Genomic DNA, 13,290 nt, shown 5'->3' on the forward strand with positions numbered 1-13,290 from the left:
CGCTCAGTACAACATTGGGAATGTTTTTAGATTTATATAGAAACCAATTTTTAAAGGTATAACAAAATTTTGTGTTGTACTCTGGAAATCTTCAGACTAAACTCTGAAAATATTGTAGTGTATGAATGATAGAAGCTGTATTCGAATGATTAAAACTCTGTATCAGACAAGGGTGGTCTGTGAGAAAATGGATTATCTGTAAAAATCTGAGCAGAAACTTTGAGTTGGTAAAGTCTTGGAAATAAAAAGGCGCTTCACAGTTGCTGATCTTGTAAATGCACAGTTACATGTACGCGGTAAAATAAAAAAAAATGATAAAACATGGACAAACAAAATTAAATTACGCTACTGGTACGATTGTTAGCAAAATAAATTAAATTTGATAGAGAAACGTTTTTAATAATTGGCCATTGGACCAAACTGTGTGAAATGTAAAGGGGGATTTAAAAAAAAAAAAACAAAAAAAAAAAAAAAACACCATGACGCAACGTTTTTTGACGTTATAATGTAGCTCCGGGGTTACCAATTGAAACATGTTTATTTCAAAATTAAGTAAATTAATTTCTGTTAAATCGAATGGAATGAAACTTCACACGTCAACAAAATAAATATTTTTTATACATGTATGAAAAAATGTGTGTTTTTTTAAAAATATTTCTTGAGAGTAATATAACGAACTTTCCAACAACCCTCGCATTTGCGTAGCGTCGCTAGGTTGACGTCATAACGTCATAGTGTTATTTTCCAAAGAAACTATCTATATTCAGATAGCTTTGTCGGAAAATTGATTTGGTATAATTACAAAAATTAAGATGAATTAGAAAGAGGACATCTTAGACATGCTTCAAAAAAATCTTCGTCAGATTTGGGGACAGGGCCGATTTTGGTACATAACGTACTTTCTTCTTTGTCCCACATTATCCTTTGGCTGTTCATTTCAAAGTCTTTAGCCCAAAATTTGGGATATTAACAAGACCTATAATCATCAAACCTTTCCAGTTAAAGCATTTTGACCTACAGTTGTAAAAGTAGGTTACAATGATGAATTTTGCACATATCCATTTTCAAGTTATTTTACATGCATATCTAGGACATTCTAAATGAAGCCAAGGTTCATAAAACCATTCACTTGATACAACCTGGGGCTCCAAGTAAAAGAATTTTTTAAAAATCATTCCTCTGTCAATCAACATATTCTTGTTTTTATTTTGAAGAAGGCTGAAAAAGTGTGAAAACAGTTATTTTTTTATATTTGAAAGCAAATTAAACTTGCTTTCACCAATCAAGAACCAGTGTGAGTATGAATAAATAAGACAAAATACAATGGGGTCTTAATATGTAAACTTTTCCTTGTCTTTATTCTCATCAATTGATGTTTTTACCATTCTGCCAAGTTTATCAGGTGAGCATTTCTAGGCCCCTGGACCTTTTCTATTTAGTCAGCTACATGTATTTATCTTTAGTTACAGGTACATATTTTAACACAATAAGGTTAAGGAGTCTTGCAAGTTGCCTCTTGCAGCAAAAGTGTCAATGCATGCGCCGATCTAGAGGGGGGTCGGGGGGTCCAGAATTTGCAGAGGTATTAAAAGTACATACTGAAGCATATAAAAAATGACTTTGGACCCCCCTGGAAAATGAGGACCCCACCATCACCACCACGAAATAGGTGTTTTTCACGTTTGGGAAATGGATTTTACGTTTTTAGCTCACCTGAGCTGAAAGCTCAAGTGAGCTTTTTTGATCACATTTTGTCTGTAGTTCGTCTGTCTGTAAACTTTTCACATTTTCGACTTCTTCTCAAGAACCACTGGGCCAATTTTAACCAAACTTGCCACAAATCATCCTTGGGTGAAGGGGATTCAAGTTTGTTCAAATGAAGGGCCACGCCCTCTTTCAAGGGGAGATAATCAAGAATTAGTGAAAAATGAATAGCATCTTTTAAAAATCTTCTTCTCAAGAACCACAGGACCAGGAAAGATGAAACTCAAATGGAAGCATTCCCAGGTAGTGTAGATTCAAATTTCTTCAAATCATGACCCCCGGGGGTAGGGCGGGGCCACAATGGAGGATCAAAGTTTTACATAGAAATATATAAGAAAAATCTTTAAAAATCTTCTTCTCAAGAACAGTAAAGCCATGATGAGTCATATTTATATGGAAGCATCCTCAGCTAGTGTATATTCAAATTTGTTCAAATCATGACCCCCGGGGGTAGGGCGGGGCCACAATGGAGGATCAAAATTTTTACATAGAAATATATAAGAGAAATCTTTAAAAATCTTCTTCTCAGGAACAGTAAAGCCATGATGAGTCATATTTAAATGGAAGCATCCCCAGGTAGTGTAGATTCAAATTTGTTCAAATCATGACCCCCGGGGGTAGGGCGGGGCCACAATGGAGGATCAAAATTTTTACATAGAAATATATAGGAAAAATCTTTAAAAATCTTCTTCTCAAGAACAGTAAAGCCATGAAGAGTCATACTTATATGGAAGCATCCTCAGGTAGTGTAGATTCAAGTTTATTCAAATCATGACCCCCGGGGGTAGGGCGGGGCCACAATGGAGGATCAAAGTTTTACATAGAAATATATAAGAAAAATCTTTAAAAATCTTCTTCTCAAGAACAGTAAAGCCATGAAGAGTCATACTTATATGGAAGCATCCTCAAGTAGTGTAGATTCAAGTTTGTTCAAATCATGACCCCCGGGGGTAGGGCGGGGCCACAATGGAGGATCAAAGTTTTACATAGAAATATATAAGAAAAATCTTCTTCTCAAGAACAGCAAAGCCATTATGAGTCAAATTTATATGGAAGCATCCTCAGGTAGTGTAGATTCAATTTTGATCAAATGATGACCCCCGGGGGTAGGGTGTGGCCCAATGGCGGATCGAAAGTTTTACATAAGAACATACAGAAAAAAAAAATCTTCTCAAGAACAGAAAAGCTATGTTAGTCTTATTGATATGGAAGCATCCTCAGGTAATGTAGATTCAAGTTTGTTCAAATGATGACCCCTGAGATAGGGAGGAGCTACAATGGGGGATCAAATTTTTACAAAGAAATAAATGGGAAAATTCTTTTAAAATCTTCTCAAGTACAACAAATTCATTTGTTATATTGACATGGAAGCATCATCAGGTAGTTTAAAATTCAACCCCCCCCCCCCCCCCCCCCCCCGTTCATTACTGAACTGATTTGTGCCTTAGTCTAGCCAATGTGCTCAGGTGAGCGATGTGGCCCATGGGCCTCTTGTTTGTTTTGGCTTGTCAGGTAATTTTCTGGATAGGGAAGGGAATTTAGTTTTTTTTTTTTTTTTTTGCTTGTCAAGGAATTTTTACGTTGGAAATTGTTTTTGGATGGAACCCCCCCCCCCCCCCCCCCCCCCCGGGAAAAAATTCCTGGATCCGCGCCTGCAATGTAAAGTAAGCCATGGTAACATACTTTATTTTGACTGCTCTTTATTGTCAAATTTTCAACTGCATATCTTGGACACCATGAGGCTCAGAAAGTTGACATTTCACATTTATCAGCCCAGATATATTCATAGTGCTTGATTTTTAAGATATAACTGGATAATATTATGCATTTAAAAACAAATCACGTACTGGTTCAGTAGATTTCAGTATTCCTAATGTTAATGGATCAATTATTAAAAAAAAACCTTTGTGAATTTTCATAACAGAGTGGCAGGTGAAAAAAATTGATTTATGGCTTGAAATGAAAATTTGAAAAGTTACCAAACAGCCTTACTATCAATTCATTAATACTCTATTTAATATTTCACCACAATAAATCATCTTTCATATTTTTTCAAATAAGAATTGTATCTCTCTGTTCTGGAATGGAAAACTATCTATCACATGGTGTAAAAATAAAAGATATTTCTTCAAATATAAGCATTTGATAAGCTCTAAAACAAAACTAGAGGTACTGTGAGCAATGAGCTCACATAATGATACCCTGCTCCCTTAAAAGTATAATGGCAGTGAAATTAGATATTCTTAGTCACTGCCAGGGTTTTCAATTAGGGGCGACAGGAGGTGATAAATCACAGTATTTACTACTTCTAATTTCATAATGGGCAAATTATTGGAATAATTCCAAAACAGCCTTCTCAAATGGACAAATTCACCTCTTCTCTTCAAAATTATTGAACAGCCTGCACTGCCATTTATTTTTTTATAAAAGGTCTTTGTACATTTGAATACATTCATTGATTCTTGCAAGAGATCTTTGTACTTTAAATGCAGTACTTCCGTCTTCATCAAAACGGGATTATATTCAGAAATGATGAACATTTTACTAAAACTGTTTGTTACAGCATGACTTGTCCATAAATCCTTTATAAGATACATTTTAAAGTAAAAGTCTCCTTGACTTGTACTAGCACACTATCATATCTCATTCTGTACATTTTCCAAATTTGTACTGTACTGTTATAAAATATATAGATTCATTTTTTTGTCTTAGCTTTCTTCTTCTGCTTTATTTGCTTTGATTTTCCATCACTGCTTTTGAATTTTTTAAATTTCCCAGGTCTGAATGTCTTTTTTCCATTGTCTTTTTTATTCCATTTACTGGTTCCCTTTTTCTGGTTTTCTTTTTTGACTGGTGACACTTCCTTCCCATCACCAGCTGGTTCCCTGTCATGTTTTTCCTCCTTTTCTTTCTTGCCCTCATCAGAAATATTCACAGACTCTGCCATCTCAGCTGCAACACGAGTTTTCTCTTCCTCACCTGTCATATATTTCAATTGAAATTTCTCAAAATCTTATCATACTAGTCATTGTTAATGCGCACAAGACTGGAAATTTTTAAGAGCATAAAATCTTGATTTAATATTAATGGAAAGCAAAACTATCAAGAGAAACCATACTTGGAAAATAATGTTGAGAGTAGTCATCTCAAAGGGCCCTGCTTTTAAAAGGACATAAATATGAAAGTCCTTTTATCCAAGGACACTCTTTTGGTGAAGTTTGAGTCAGGTGACTCAGTTTGCGTCAGGCCCATGGGAGAAAAAACACCCGAGAAAAATATTTAACAGAGACTGTTATATAATCTTTATTATTACGATCAGAATTGAAGCTAATTATTAATGCACTGCTTGCTTTCAATTTTGGTCTTTCGATGACAAAAATTGACATCAAGTTTTAGTTTTTCATTTTCAACTTAAAAAAAATACAGTTTCTTCACAGAAAAATCACTTGTCCAATCGGACAAGGGCCAGACAATAATTACTTGTCCATAAAAAATTTTCACTGGTACATGTACCAGACAAGCGGACAAAGGTAAATATATATAGCCAATCCAACAGGAGAGAAAATATGTTCCAGACGAAGATTTTTTATGCAAAGAGGTTTTATGACCTTGACCTTTAATCTAGATAATTGGTTCGCTTCACACCTCCTACCCACGAACACTCTTTTGATGAAGTATGAGCACAGCTGGACTTATGGGGAGAGAAAATATGTTCAGGACAAGGATTTTACAAAGAGAGGTTTTTCAACATTGACCTTTGATCAAGAAAACTGGTTCAAAGTCACTGCAGACCCTCTACCCATGGGCAATCTGTTGGTGAAGTTTGAATCCAAATGGACCAAGGGGAGAGAAAATATGCTCAAGACAAATGAAAATTTTATGGACAAATGGATGGACAGACTAATCACTATAGGGTACCCGCAGACTAAGGCCCTAAAAATCATTTAATGACCTGAAATAATTTCCTAAAATCAATGTAGGATAATCTTACTCATATATTTCATCAATGACAATATAGATATTAACCACTGTATGATTAATCATCTTCAGGACTGAAGAAAAATAGTGATCACCTGGAATTTTGTTTGAAAATTTCTTCAGTTTGGCAACAAAGAATCCATCCAGATTATGTGTGTGAGGATAGAACCGTCTAGTTAGTTTCATATTGGGATGGAATCGGTGTTTCTCAAAGCTAATGATCCAAAAAAATAAAATTCAATAAATTAACATACAGTAAAACTTGTTAGTACGAACATGGATAAGCAAAATTTACAAATATAGTGAAATTTAATGAGACCCCCGGCAAAATTATTAACAATTCTTTGTAAAATTTTATGGTTATAAACTCTGAGATAGTGAATTTATTGTTATAGCGAAGTGATTTGTGTCCCACATACATGTAGGTTAAAAACAATGTAATTTACATCTTTTGTAGTTAATTCTAGAGATCTCAAAATTTAAAATATTGAAATGACATTATTTTCTGAAACTATTTGAAATTCACTTCTTCCTAAAGCTTTCCTACCCCTAAGTGAGTTTTGTATTTAATAATTCCTTGATCATATTTGGTAGTCATACTTGAAGTAAAAATTGTTTTTTGAACTCGCTGTAAATATATTAACAAAATCGTTATTTGGATATAACAAATTATAGATATAGTGAAGTGAATTCACAGGTCTCCAGGACCTCACAATAACTGAGTTTTACTGCAGATGTAGTATTCTAAAAATTGAATTTGCTTCAGATAAAATTTTTTTTTCAAAACTTTAATATTGAGAAATCTACAGGTCCAGTGACACATATAGCACTTACTTAACATATCCTTCTCTTCCAAAGTCTAGCCCTGTGGGTACTAATTTAACATTTCTTTTGCTTAATGCATACTCTATAACAGATTCATTCTCATCAACCTGGAAAATAAATCATACATATTTATAACTTATTGCTGAGTTTGCCAAAACTTCAAGAGAACTACTCATAATTTCAAGGGCAATATACTCACAAGAATAGAACAGGTGGAGTACACAATGTATCCACCAGAGTTAGACTTGGCATCACAACAATCAATGGCTGCTAGTAACAATTCTCTCTGTAAATGGGAGCACCTCTGAATGTCCTTTTCATCCTGGGAATAAAATCATTGATATTTTATAACCCCCTTTTAACATGGCTTGGATATCAAATTAAGTGCTGCAAAAGCCTGTGTCCTGACTCATGACTTTCACTGACCTTATTCATCTTGACCTCTGTGTCCTTGGCAATGACCCCTGTCCCACTACATGGAGCATCTAACAAAACTCTATCAAAGCCATGCATAACCTGGATAAAATAATTTCATTTTGAATACTGTTTCGAGGACATGTCTGCTTTAATATAAAATGATACTGTGACAAAGTAACCTCTTACTGAGGGAAATTTCCTTCCATCGTAATGGCAGATGACAGTATTGGTGATGCCCATTCTGTGGACATTGCCAACTATCGCCTTTGCTCTGTCTTTGTTGGCATCATTGGCAAAGACAACCCCTGTATTCTTCATTAAAGCAGCTAGAATTGAGAAATAAATATTTTACTCTGCTGATCAAATTATAAAAGGCAATTGATAAAATTTTCATTTCTGCATCGTACACGTGTCAATTATATTTATCTCAATCAGGTATGTTTACACTTCAAAAGAAATACATACAGGAGGTAAGATATCAAAATTCGAAAATTAATCTTCTTTAAACTGATGAAATAGGAACATTTTACACACCAATATGTGTTGTCTTTCCTCCTGGAGCTGAGGACATATCCAGAACTCGTTCATTCTCCTGTGGGGCCAGAGCCATAACAGGTAAGTAACTAGATCCTCCTTGAATGATGTAATGTCCAGCCAGGTATTCAGGTGTGGCACCTAGGAAAAATCAATTCACAAATACAGTAATGCTAAAAACTATTTCTTCATTGTGTATAGTATACAATTAAGTTCCAACTTTCTGATAGTTACATCGTACCTAGAGGCACCTGTGAATCATACACAACTAGTCCAACTTTTGACCACTTTCCAATGGGATCCAAATTCACTCCTCTGTTGATCAAAGCCTTACAACAAGAAAACATCCAAAAAAGTTCTATTACTATCTGTACAGTAGATATAGTTAGTTTAATTATTCTTTTCATTATTTAAAAAAAAATGCATTAGTATAAATTAATGGAAACTTTTTGTAGACAACTATCACATCATCTTAAAATATACACACAGAATTTTTTCCCTCCAAATGCAGGTGAAAACATCAATTATAACAATACCTGTGCTAGGTCGCGTCTCCTGGTTTTCAGTGTGTTTGTACGAATTGTAACTGGTCTTTGTACTTCATTGGCTTCCAGAAATTCTGATATCTAAAGTATATCACCGACAACTTAATATAAACTATATTTAAAGAATCTTGCAGCGGTTTTACTGGTAATTCAACTTTGGTCATTGATGTACTATATACGTCAAACCTCTTTAATATCTCAAACTCCACTGGTACCGAGAAAATACGTAGAGATATCTGAGGATTCGAGATATCTAAAGTAAAATACTTAAAGAATAAGAGATTGGGACTTTCGAATCAATATGACATATCCATGGTATTCCAGATATCAGTGTTTGAGATACCAATGTGCAACTATACTTGATCAATCCTTACTTCTTTGATACTTTTATATGTTACCTCATGAGGAAACAGCTGTAGTAGTTTCTCCATAAGAAATTCATTGTAGCTATAATAAGCACACAGATCCTTGACAAGTTGATCCAAATATTCCTGTCTGCTTCTGTCACAAATAAAAACACAAACTATGTAACCCTTGATACATGCATATGTACTTCCTTGTATGTGCATAAGAAAACCACAAAATATCAAGATGTTTCCTGAATGCATCTCTAGACAGTAAGGGTATGTTGTGTCTTAAATATAATGTTAACATAATTATGTATTGCAAAAGAAGTAAGAGGTTTTATCTCTTAATTAGCTAAGGGTATTTGAAGAAGTGATGAAATTGAGTATGTATACATACATGCATATTTTAATACATACACACATATTTTAATACATATAGATAGTTTTTTTAAATGGAAATTAGTAATTAACAGACTATAACGTCCTAACAGGACTGATATACACTTGTAAGGACACTATAAAATACATGTATACTTTAAAATAGCCTGATATACTTTTCCAACACCATTGAAGAAAATTTTACTTCAAATTTCAATGCCTGTATCTTGCCAAAAAATATTTCAAATTGGTTAAAAGATGTAACACCTTTGTGACCATTCACAGTCCATGCATTAAAATTTCACAGCCCAAGGAACATTTATGAGTCATAAGATGCTGACCTTGTACAAAGATCTATGTCATAGAATCATGACCACCTCCTAGTTTAAAAGGAACCTTTGACCCAAGTATGACCTCTTAATGCTCATCCATTACAAAAATTTTTTCTTTTTTAATTTGACATTACTGAGACCTTCAGAATTTGACATTCTGAACTCCATGACCTTGACATTGCTTAAATGACCTTTTTATCAGGGTCATGACATATCCTATGATCATAATCAACCTTGAGAGCTCTTACATTCTGAAGTTATTTCATTACAAAATTATAGTATGAATAATAATTTAACACATCACACCATAGTGCAGTTTTAAAGACAATCTAAAGTAACATGGATAGATACAGAGCTAGATAGACAAACCGGATTCTAGGACTCCCCAGCCATTATTTGTGGGCGTGTATTGATTATTACCAGCAACTGAAAATCGTTCACTACCATCTCCATTCCCTGTACACTTACCTGCCTGATTCTCTCCTACTCTTAAAGTCTCCTAGTACATGTTGAACCTCTTTAATTCTTTGTTGTATCACTTGCAGGTCTGGTGTTTGCTGGCGTAAACATGTTAAGGTCATAGACTGTTCTTAACTTTTTGTCAACCAAATAAACACTTTTCCTCCGAGTCAGAATGTTTTTTTTCTCTGGATAATGGAAGCAGGTCTTTGATCTTTTATGTGACCTTGACCTCAAAAAGGAGTATTTCACCAAGAACTTGTATCCTATGAGGGTTTTCACGGATTTTGTGTCTTGTACAAATTTTCTTATCATTTCTTTGCTAAGAGTAGCTTTTAAATAGTCCTGACTCTGGATTCATCAGGAACTGAACTTCTTGATGTTGTATGAGATGAAAATTCTGACCATTATGTAAGGGTGTGGATCTACCTAAATAATTAAAGCTGTATGATCCGATCACTTTTATCTCAGAAAATTAAGATTTACCACCATCATTCATTTACAATGTAAAAGTTTCTCACTTTCTGAAAATTACACACTCTAGTAGTTTGCATCTGTTCCAGAGAACAAGAGATGTTTGTGAAACACTTATGCCCACCCCCACAAATAATCTGTATACCAAATTTCATTTCAGTATGTGAAACCTTTGCAAAGAAAATGAATGTAAACTGCAAATAATTGGAATTTTTCTAAGTCCAAGGGGCATAATTCTGTCAAAAATTGCTCGATTGTACCCAGAACAGAACTTGACCTAGACATTCTTATGATAAATTTGTATACAGATTAATCATAAGAATATCTTGGTCAAGTTCTGTTTTGGGTACAATAAAGCAATTTTTGACACATTTATGCCCCTTGGACTTAGGAAAATTCCAATTATTGGGGGGGGGGGGGGGGGATAAGTGTTTCACAAACATCTCTTGTTAGTTTTGCTTCAGTCATAAACACGAGATTTCGTGAGTGCATATAAGGAGTTGTATAAAGCTGGTTATTTTGATGGTATCAGGACGCAGAAGAGCAGTGGCCAAATAGTCTAATTTATTGAATAAACAATGTTTTTGAACAAGGTATGAGGTAAATAGGTGGTTAAATTCTACCAGTAAACAAACTTTTGTGTACCTTGTTATACTTTTGAAAGGTCACGTGATTGTTCTTGAAGATCTTTACATTGAATATTCTGAGTTTTGTTAACTTTGTAATCAAAGAATTCTTTCTTTAATTACAACTTAGACACAAAACATAGGATAAGTGGAAAGGAATCCGATATTTTTTTGGTCATTTGAACATGTGATAAACAGACCTAGACAATAATTTCCATGGTTAAAAAAATACATCACACTCATGGACCATACAGCTTTCAGGCCTAATGTGTAACAGGAAAGGAGAAAATTTTTGACTGGACCACGAATCTGGCCCAGGACATCACTAGTCAGGTAATAGATCCACTGAGCAATCCTGGTTGATATCCATGGCCCAAATAGCCTATACCACTACAAAGGAATGTTCTAAACATCACAATCAACATTCGAAAAGAAATCATACTTTGAGATCAGTCTTGCTTCTCTATATTTACAAACAGAAACTTTTATTTTCAGAGTGTAGCTGTTTTGTAACATTGCAAAGGTTTTAATTCAGTTCATCAGACTATAATTTTTAGACCCATCTTTCAAAGAAACACTTGTATATCATTTTGGACTAAATATTAACTGAAATCCTTATAGATCCAGTAAATAAATATCACTATTGAGCAGAAAAGGATATTTTCTTTTTCGATTTCCTGGCCACTGGGAAGTGTGTACTTCTCCATTTCTGATATGTTGGTCTGAAGCTCTGCCTCTGCTAGTTTCCTGTTCAGTAAATAAGCAGTCCATGAATATTAAAGATATACTACGTATTTGGTATGTCATTGTACATCATCGTCTTCATCAAAGTTCAAAGTAAACAGATTAAATTTAAAACACTTCACAAGAAATATCGAGCATATTATCACATAGAATATTGGTTGTAGACATTTTACCTTTCTTTCTCCTGCTTTTTATTCAACTTCTTTGTGGCTTTTTCTATGGGTAACATCTAAAAATATGTAAATCATTTATGTTCTACATGTACATTTTTCAAGAAAAACTAGAACTGTCCAAATGGGACAAATACCCCCGCTGGGTTTTTCAGAGAAGGTACCAAATCACTAATGTTTTCTAGATGTGAGAGGTGTTCAAAACTTGCTTAAACATTTAGAGTGAAAATTTAATTACTCATTATATTTTTTTTTAATGAATGAAACTAATGTGCAGCCTAATAAAACATCAATACTAATAATTACAGTGTTTTTAATTACATTGAAAAAAAAGTTTGCAGCTATCTGTCATCTTTGTGAGACATGACACTCTGCAAATTGATTGTTGAAAAAAAAATATCATAATTAATTAAACAAAGTCAAATTGATCTTAATACCTTTATATCAAACTCATTTTAAAAATAAAAGGCTGGTTTCAGTAACTATGTATTTTGACAGACATAAATTACAATTAAGAGGCTTAGACAACAGAGATCTTTATTTCTTTCTGCCCAATTCCCAGGAGATATTGATAAGACCTGCTTGATCAGAGATGCCCTAACAGCTTCCCACACTGAACTCATTAATTAATCTTTCACTGGATGCATGTCCACTCATTACTCCAAAGGGACAAATAGATTTACACTATCTGCTGTGTGAAGTAAAAACTGTTTGTAATATTTTGTGATTTTTTTTTTAGTTCTGATAAGTAGTTTTAAGCTGTAGTTCACATTTTTGTACAGTTGTTCTAGATTCTATGTCTCAAACCTTAGACATGAACCCGAAATGACTAAGTCAATAAAAATGAAAAAAAAAAAAACACCTGTAAAATGCAGAAAAAATATCAAATAATGTTGAAAATACCAGGTGCACATCTTCATATGGTAAATAATAAGTGTACAAATTTTCATACAAATCTATGCAATAGTCTCTGGGAACAGATCCGGACAAAACCACATAATAAAAATGAAAAAAAACACCTGTAAAATGCCAAAAAATTATCCAATCATGATGAAAATACCAGGTGCACACCTTCATATGGCAAATAATAAGTGTACAAATTTTCAGAGAAATCCTTGCAACAGTTTCCAAGAAATGGTCCAGACAAAATCTCGTCTACAGACAGACGGACAGACGGACAGACAGACGGACATGCTGATTCCAATATACCCCCCTAAACTTCGTTTGCGGGGGTATAATAAATAAATCACAGTGAAAAATAAAGTCTAATGAGTGAATAATTTTTTTTTCAGTCAAATAAGATTTTTTATATTTACTAACCACTAAACTTAAACCAAAATTTTGAATTTTAAATGTTATTAACTTGGAAATTGCCCTAAGATACATAAGCTTCCAAAATAATAAGGCATTATGGAGAAATTTCGTGAGCATGTCTGATATAAAGCAAAGAAGATTGATTATCGATGGTTACCCCTTCATCATTTTCATCTTCTTCATCGTCCTCTTCATCACTATCAAATTCATCAGCCATTTCATCATCACTTTCACTTTCTTCCTCTCCTTCAGATTCACTGTCATCAGCATCCTGTTTTAATTATGCATAGACACATAAAATTTAAGTTTCACTCAATTCATTACAGAATTGTCTTAAGGATTTATTCTGATAATATGTCATGGTAAACAGCTGCTCACATGTT

At 33.8% G+C, this 13,290-nt stretch overlaps 1 protein-coding gene across 1 annotated transcript in view; it reads right to left on the bottom strand.

The window, feature by feature from the left end:
- Window positions 1-4,163: 4,163 nt before the first annotated feature.
- LOC133197525 (uncharacterized) overlaps window positions 4,164-13,290 on the bottom strand; it is a 41,464-nt gene continuing 32,337 nt past the window's right edge. The window contains exons 5-18 of the mRNA XM_061333604.1: window positions 13,065-13,178; window positions 11,597-11,652; window positions 11,341-11,426; window positions 9,589-9,682; window positions 8,462-8,564; window positions 8,055-8,144; window positions 7,760-7,847; window positions 7,519-7,659; window positions 7,171-7,310; window positions 6,994-7,083; window positions 6,767-6,889; window positions 6,577-6,674; window positions 5,838-5,956; window positions 4,164-4,743 (exon numbers count right to left, since the gene is read on the bottom strand). Of these exons, the coding sequence (XP_061189588.1) occupies window positions 4,460-4,743; window positions 5,838-5,956; window positions 6,577-6,674; window positions 6,767-6,889; window positions 6,994-7,083; window positions 7,171-7,310; window positions 7,519-7,659; window positions 7,760-7,847; window positions 8,055-8,144; window positions 8,462-8,564; window positions 9,589-9,682; window positions 11,341-11,426; window positions 11,597-11,652; window positions 13,065-13,178 (1,626 nt within the window). The 3' untranslated portion in view covers window positions 4,164-4,459. The remainder of the gene's footprint in view (window positions 4,744-5,837; window positions 5,957-6,576; window positions 6,675-6,766; window positions 6,890-6,993; window positions 7,084-7,170; window positions 7,311-7,518; window positions 7,660-7,759; window positions 7,848-8,054; window positions 8,145-8,461; window positions 8,565-9,588; window positions 9,683-11,340; window positions 11,427-11,596; window positions 11,653-13,064; window positions 13,179-13,290) is intronic.

This window comes from Saccostrea echinata, unplaced genomic scaffold (genome assembly GCF_033153115.1).
Source record: "Saccostrea echinata isolate AGI-Se365-2 ecotype Australia unplaced genomic scaffold, CSIRO_AGI_Sech_v1 ptg000030l, whole genome shotgun sequence".
In the NCBI taxonomy this organism is placed as follows: domain Eukaryota; kingdom Metazoa; phylum Mollusca; class Bivalvia; order Ostreida; family Ostreidae; genus Saccostrea; species Saccostrea echinata.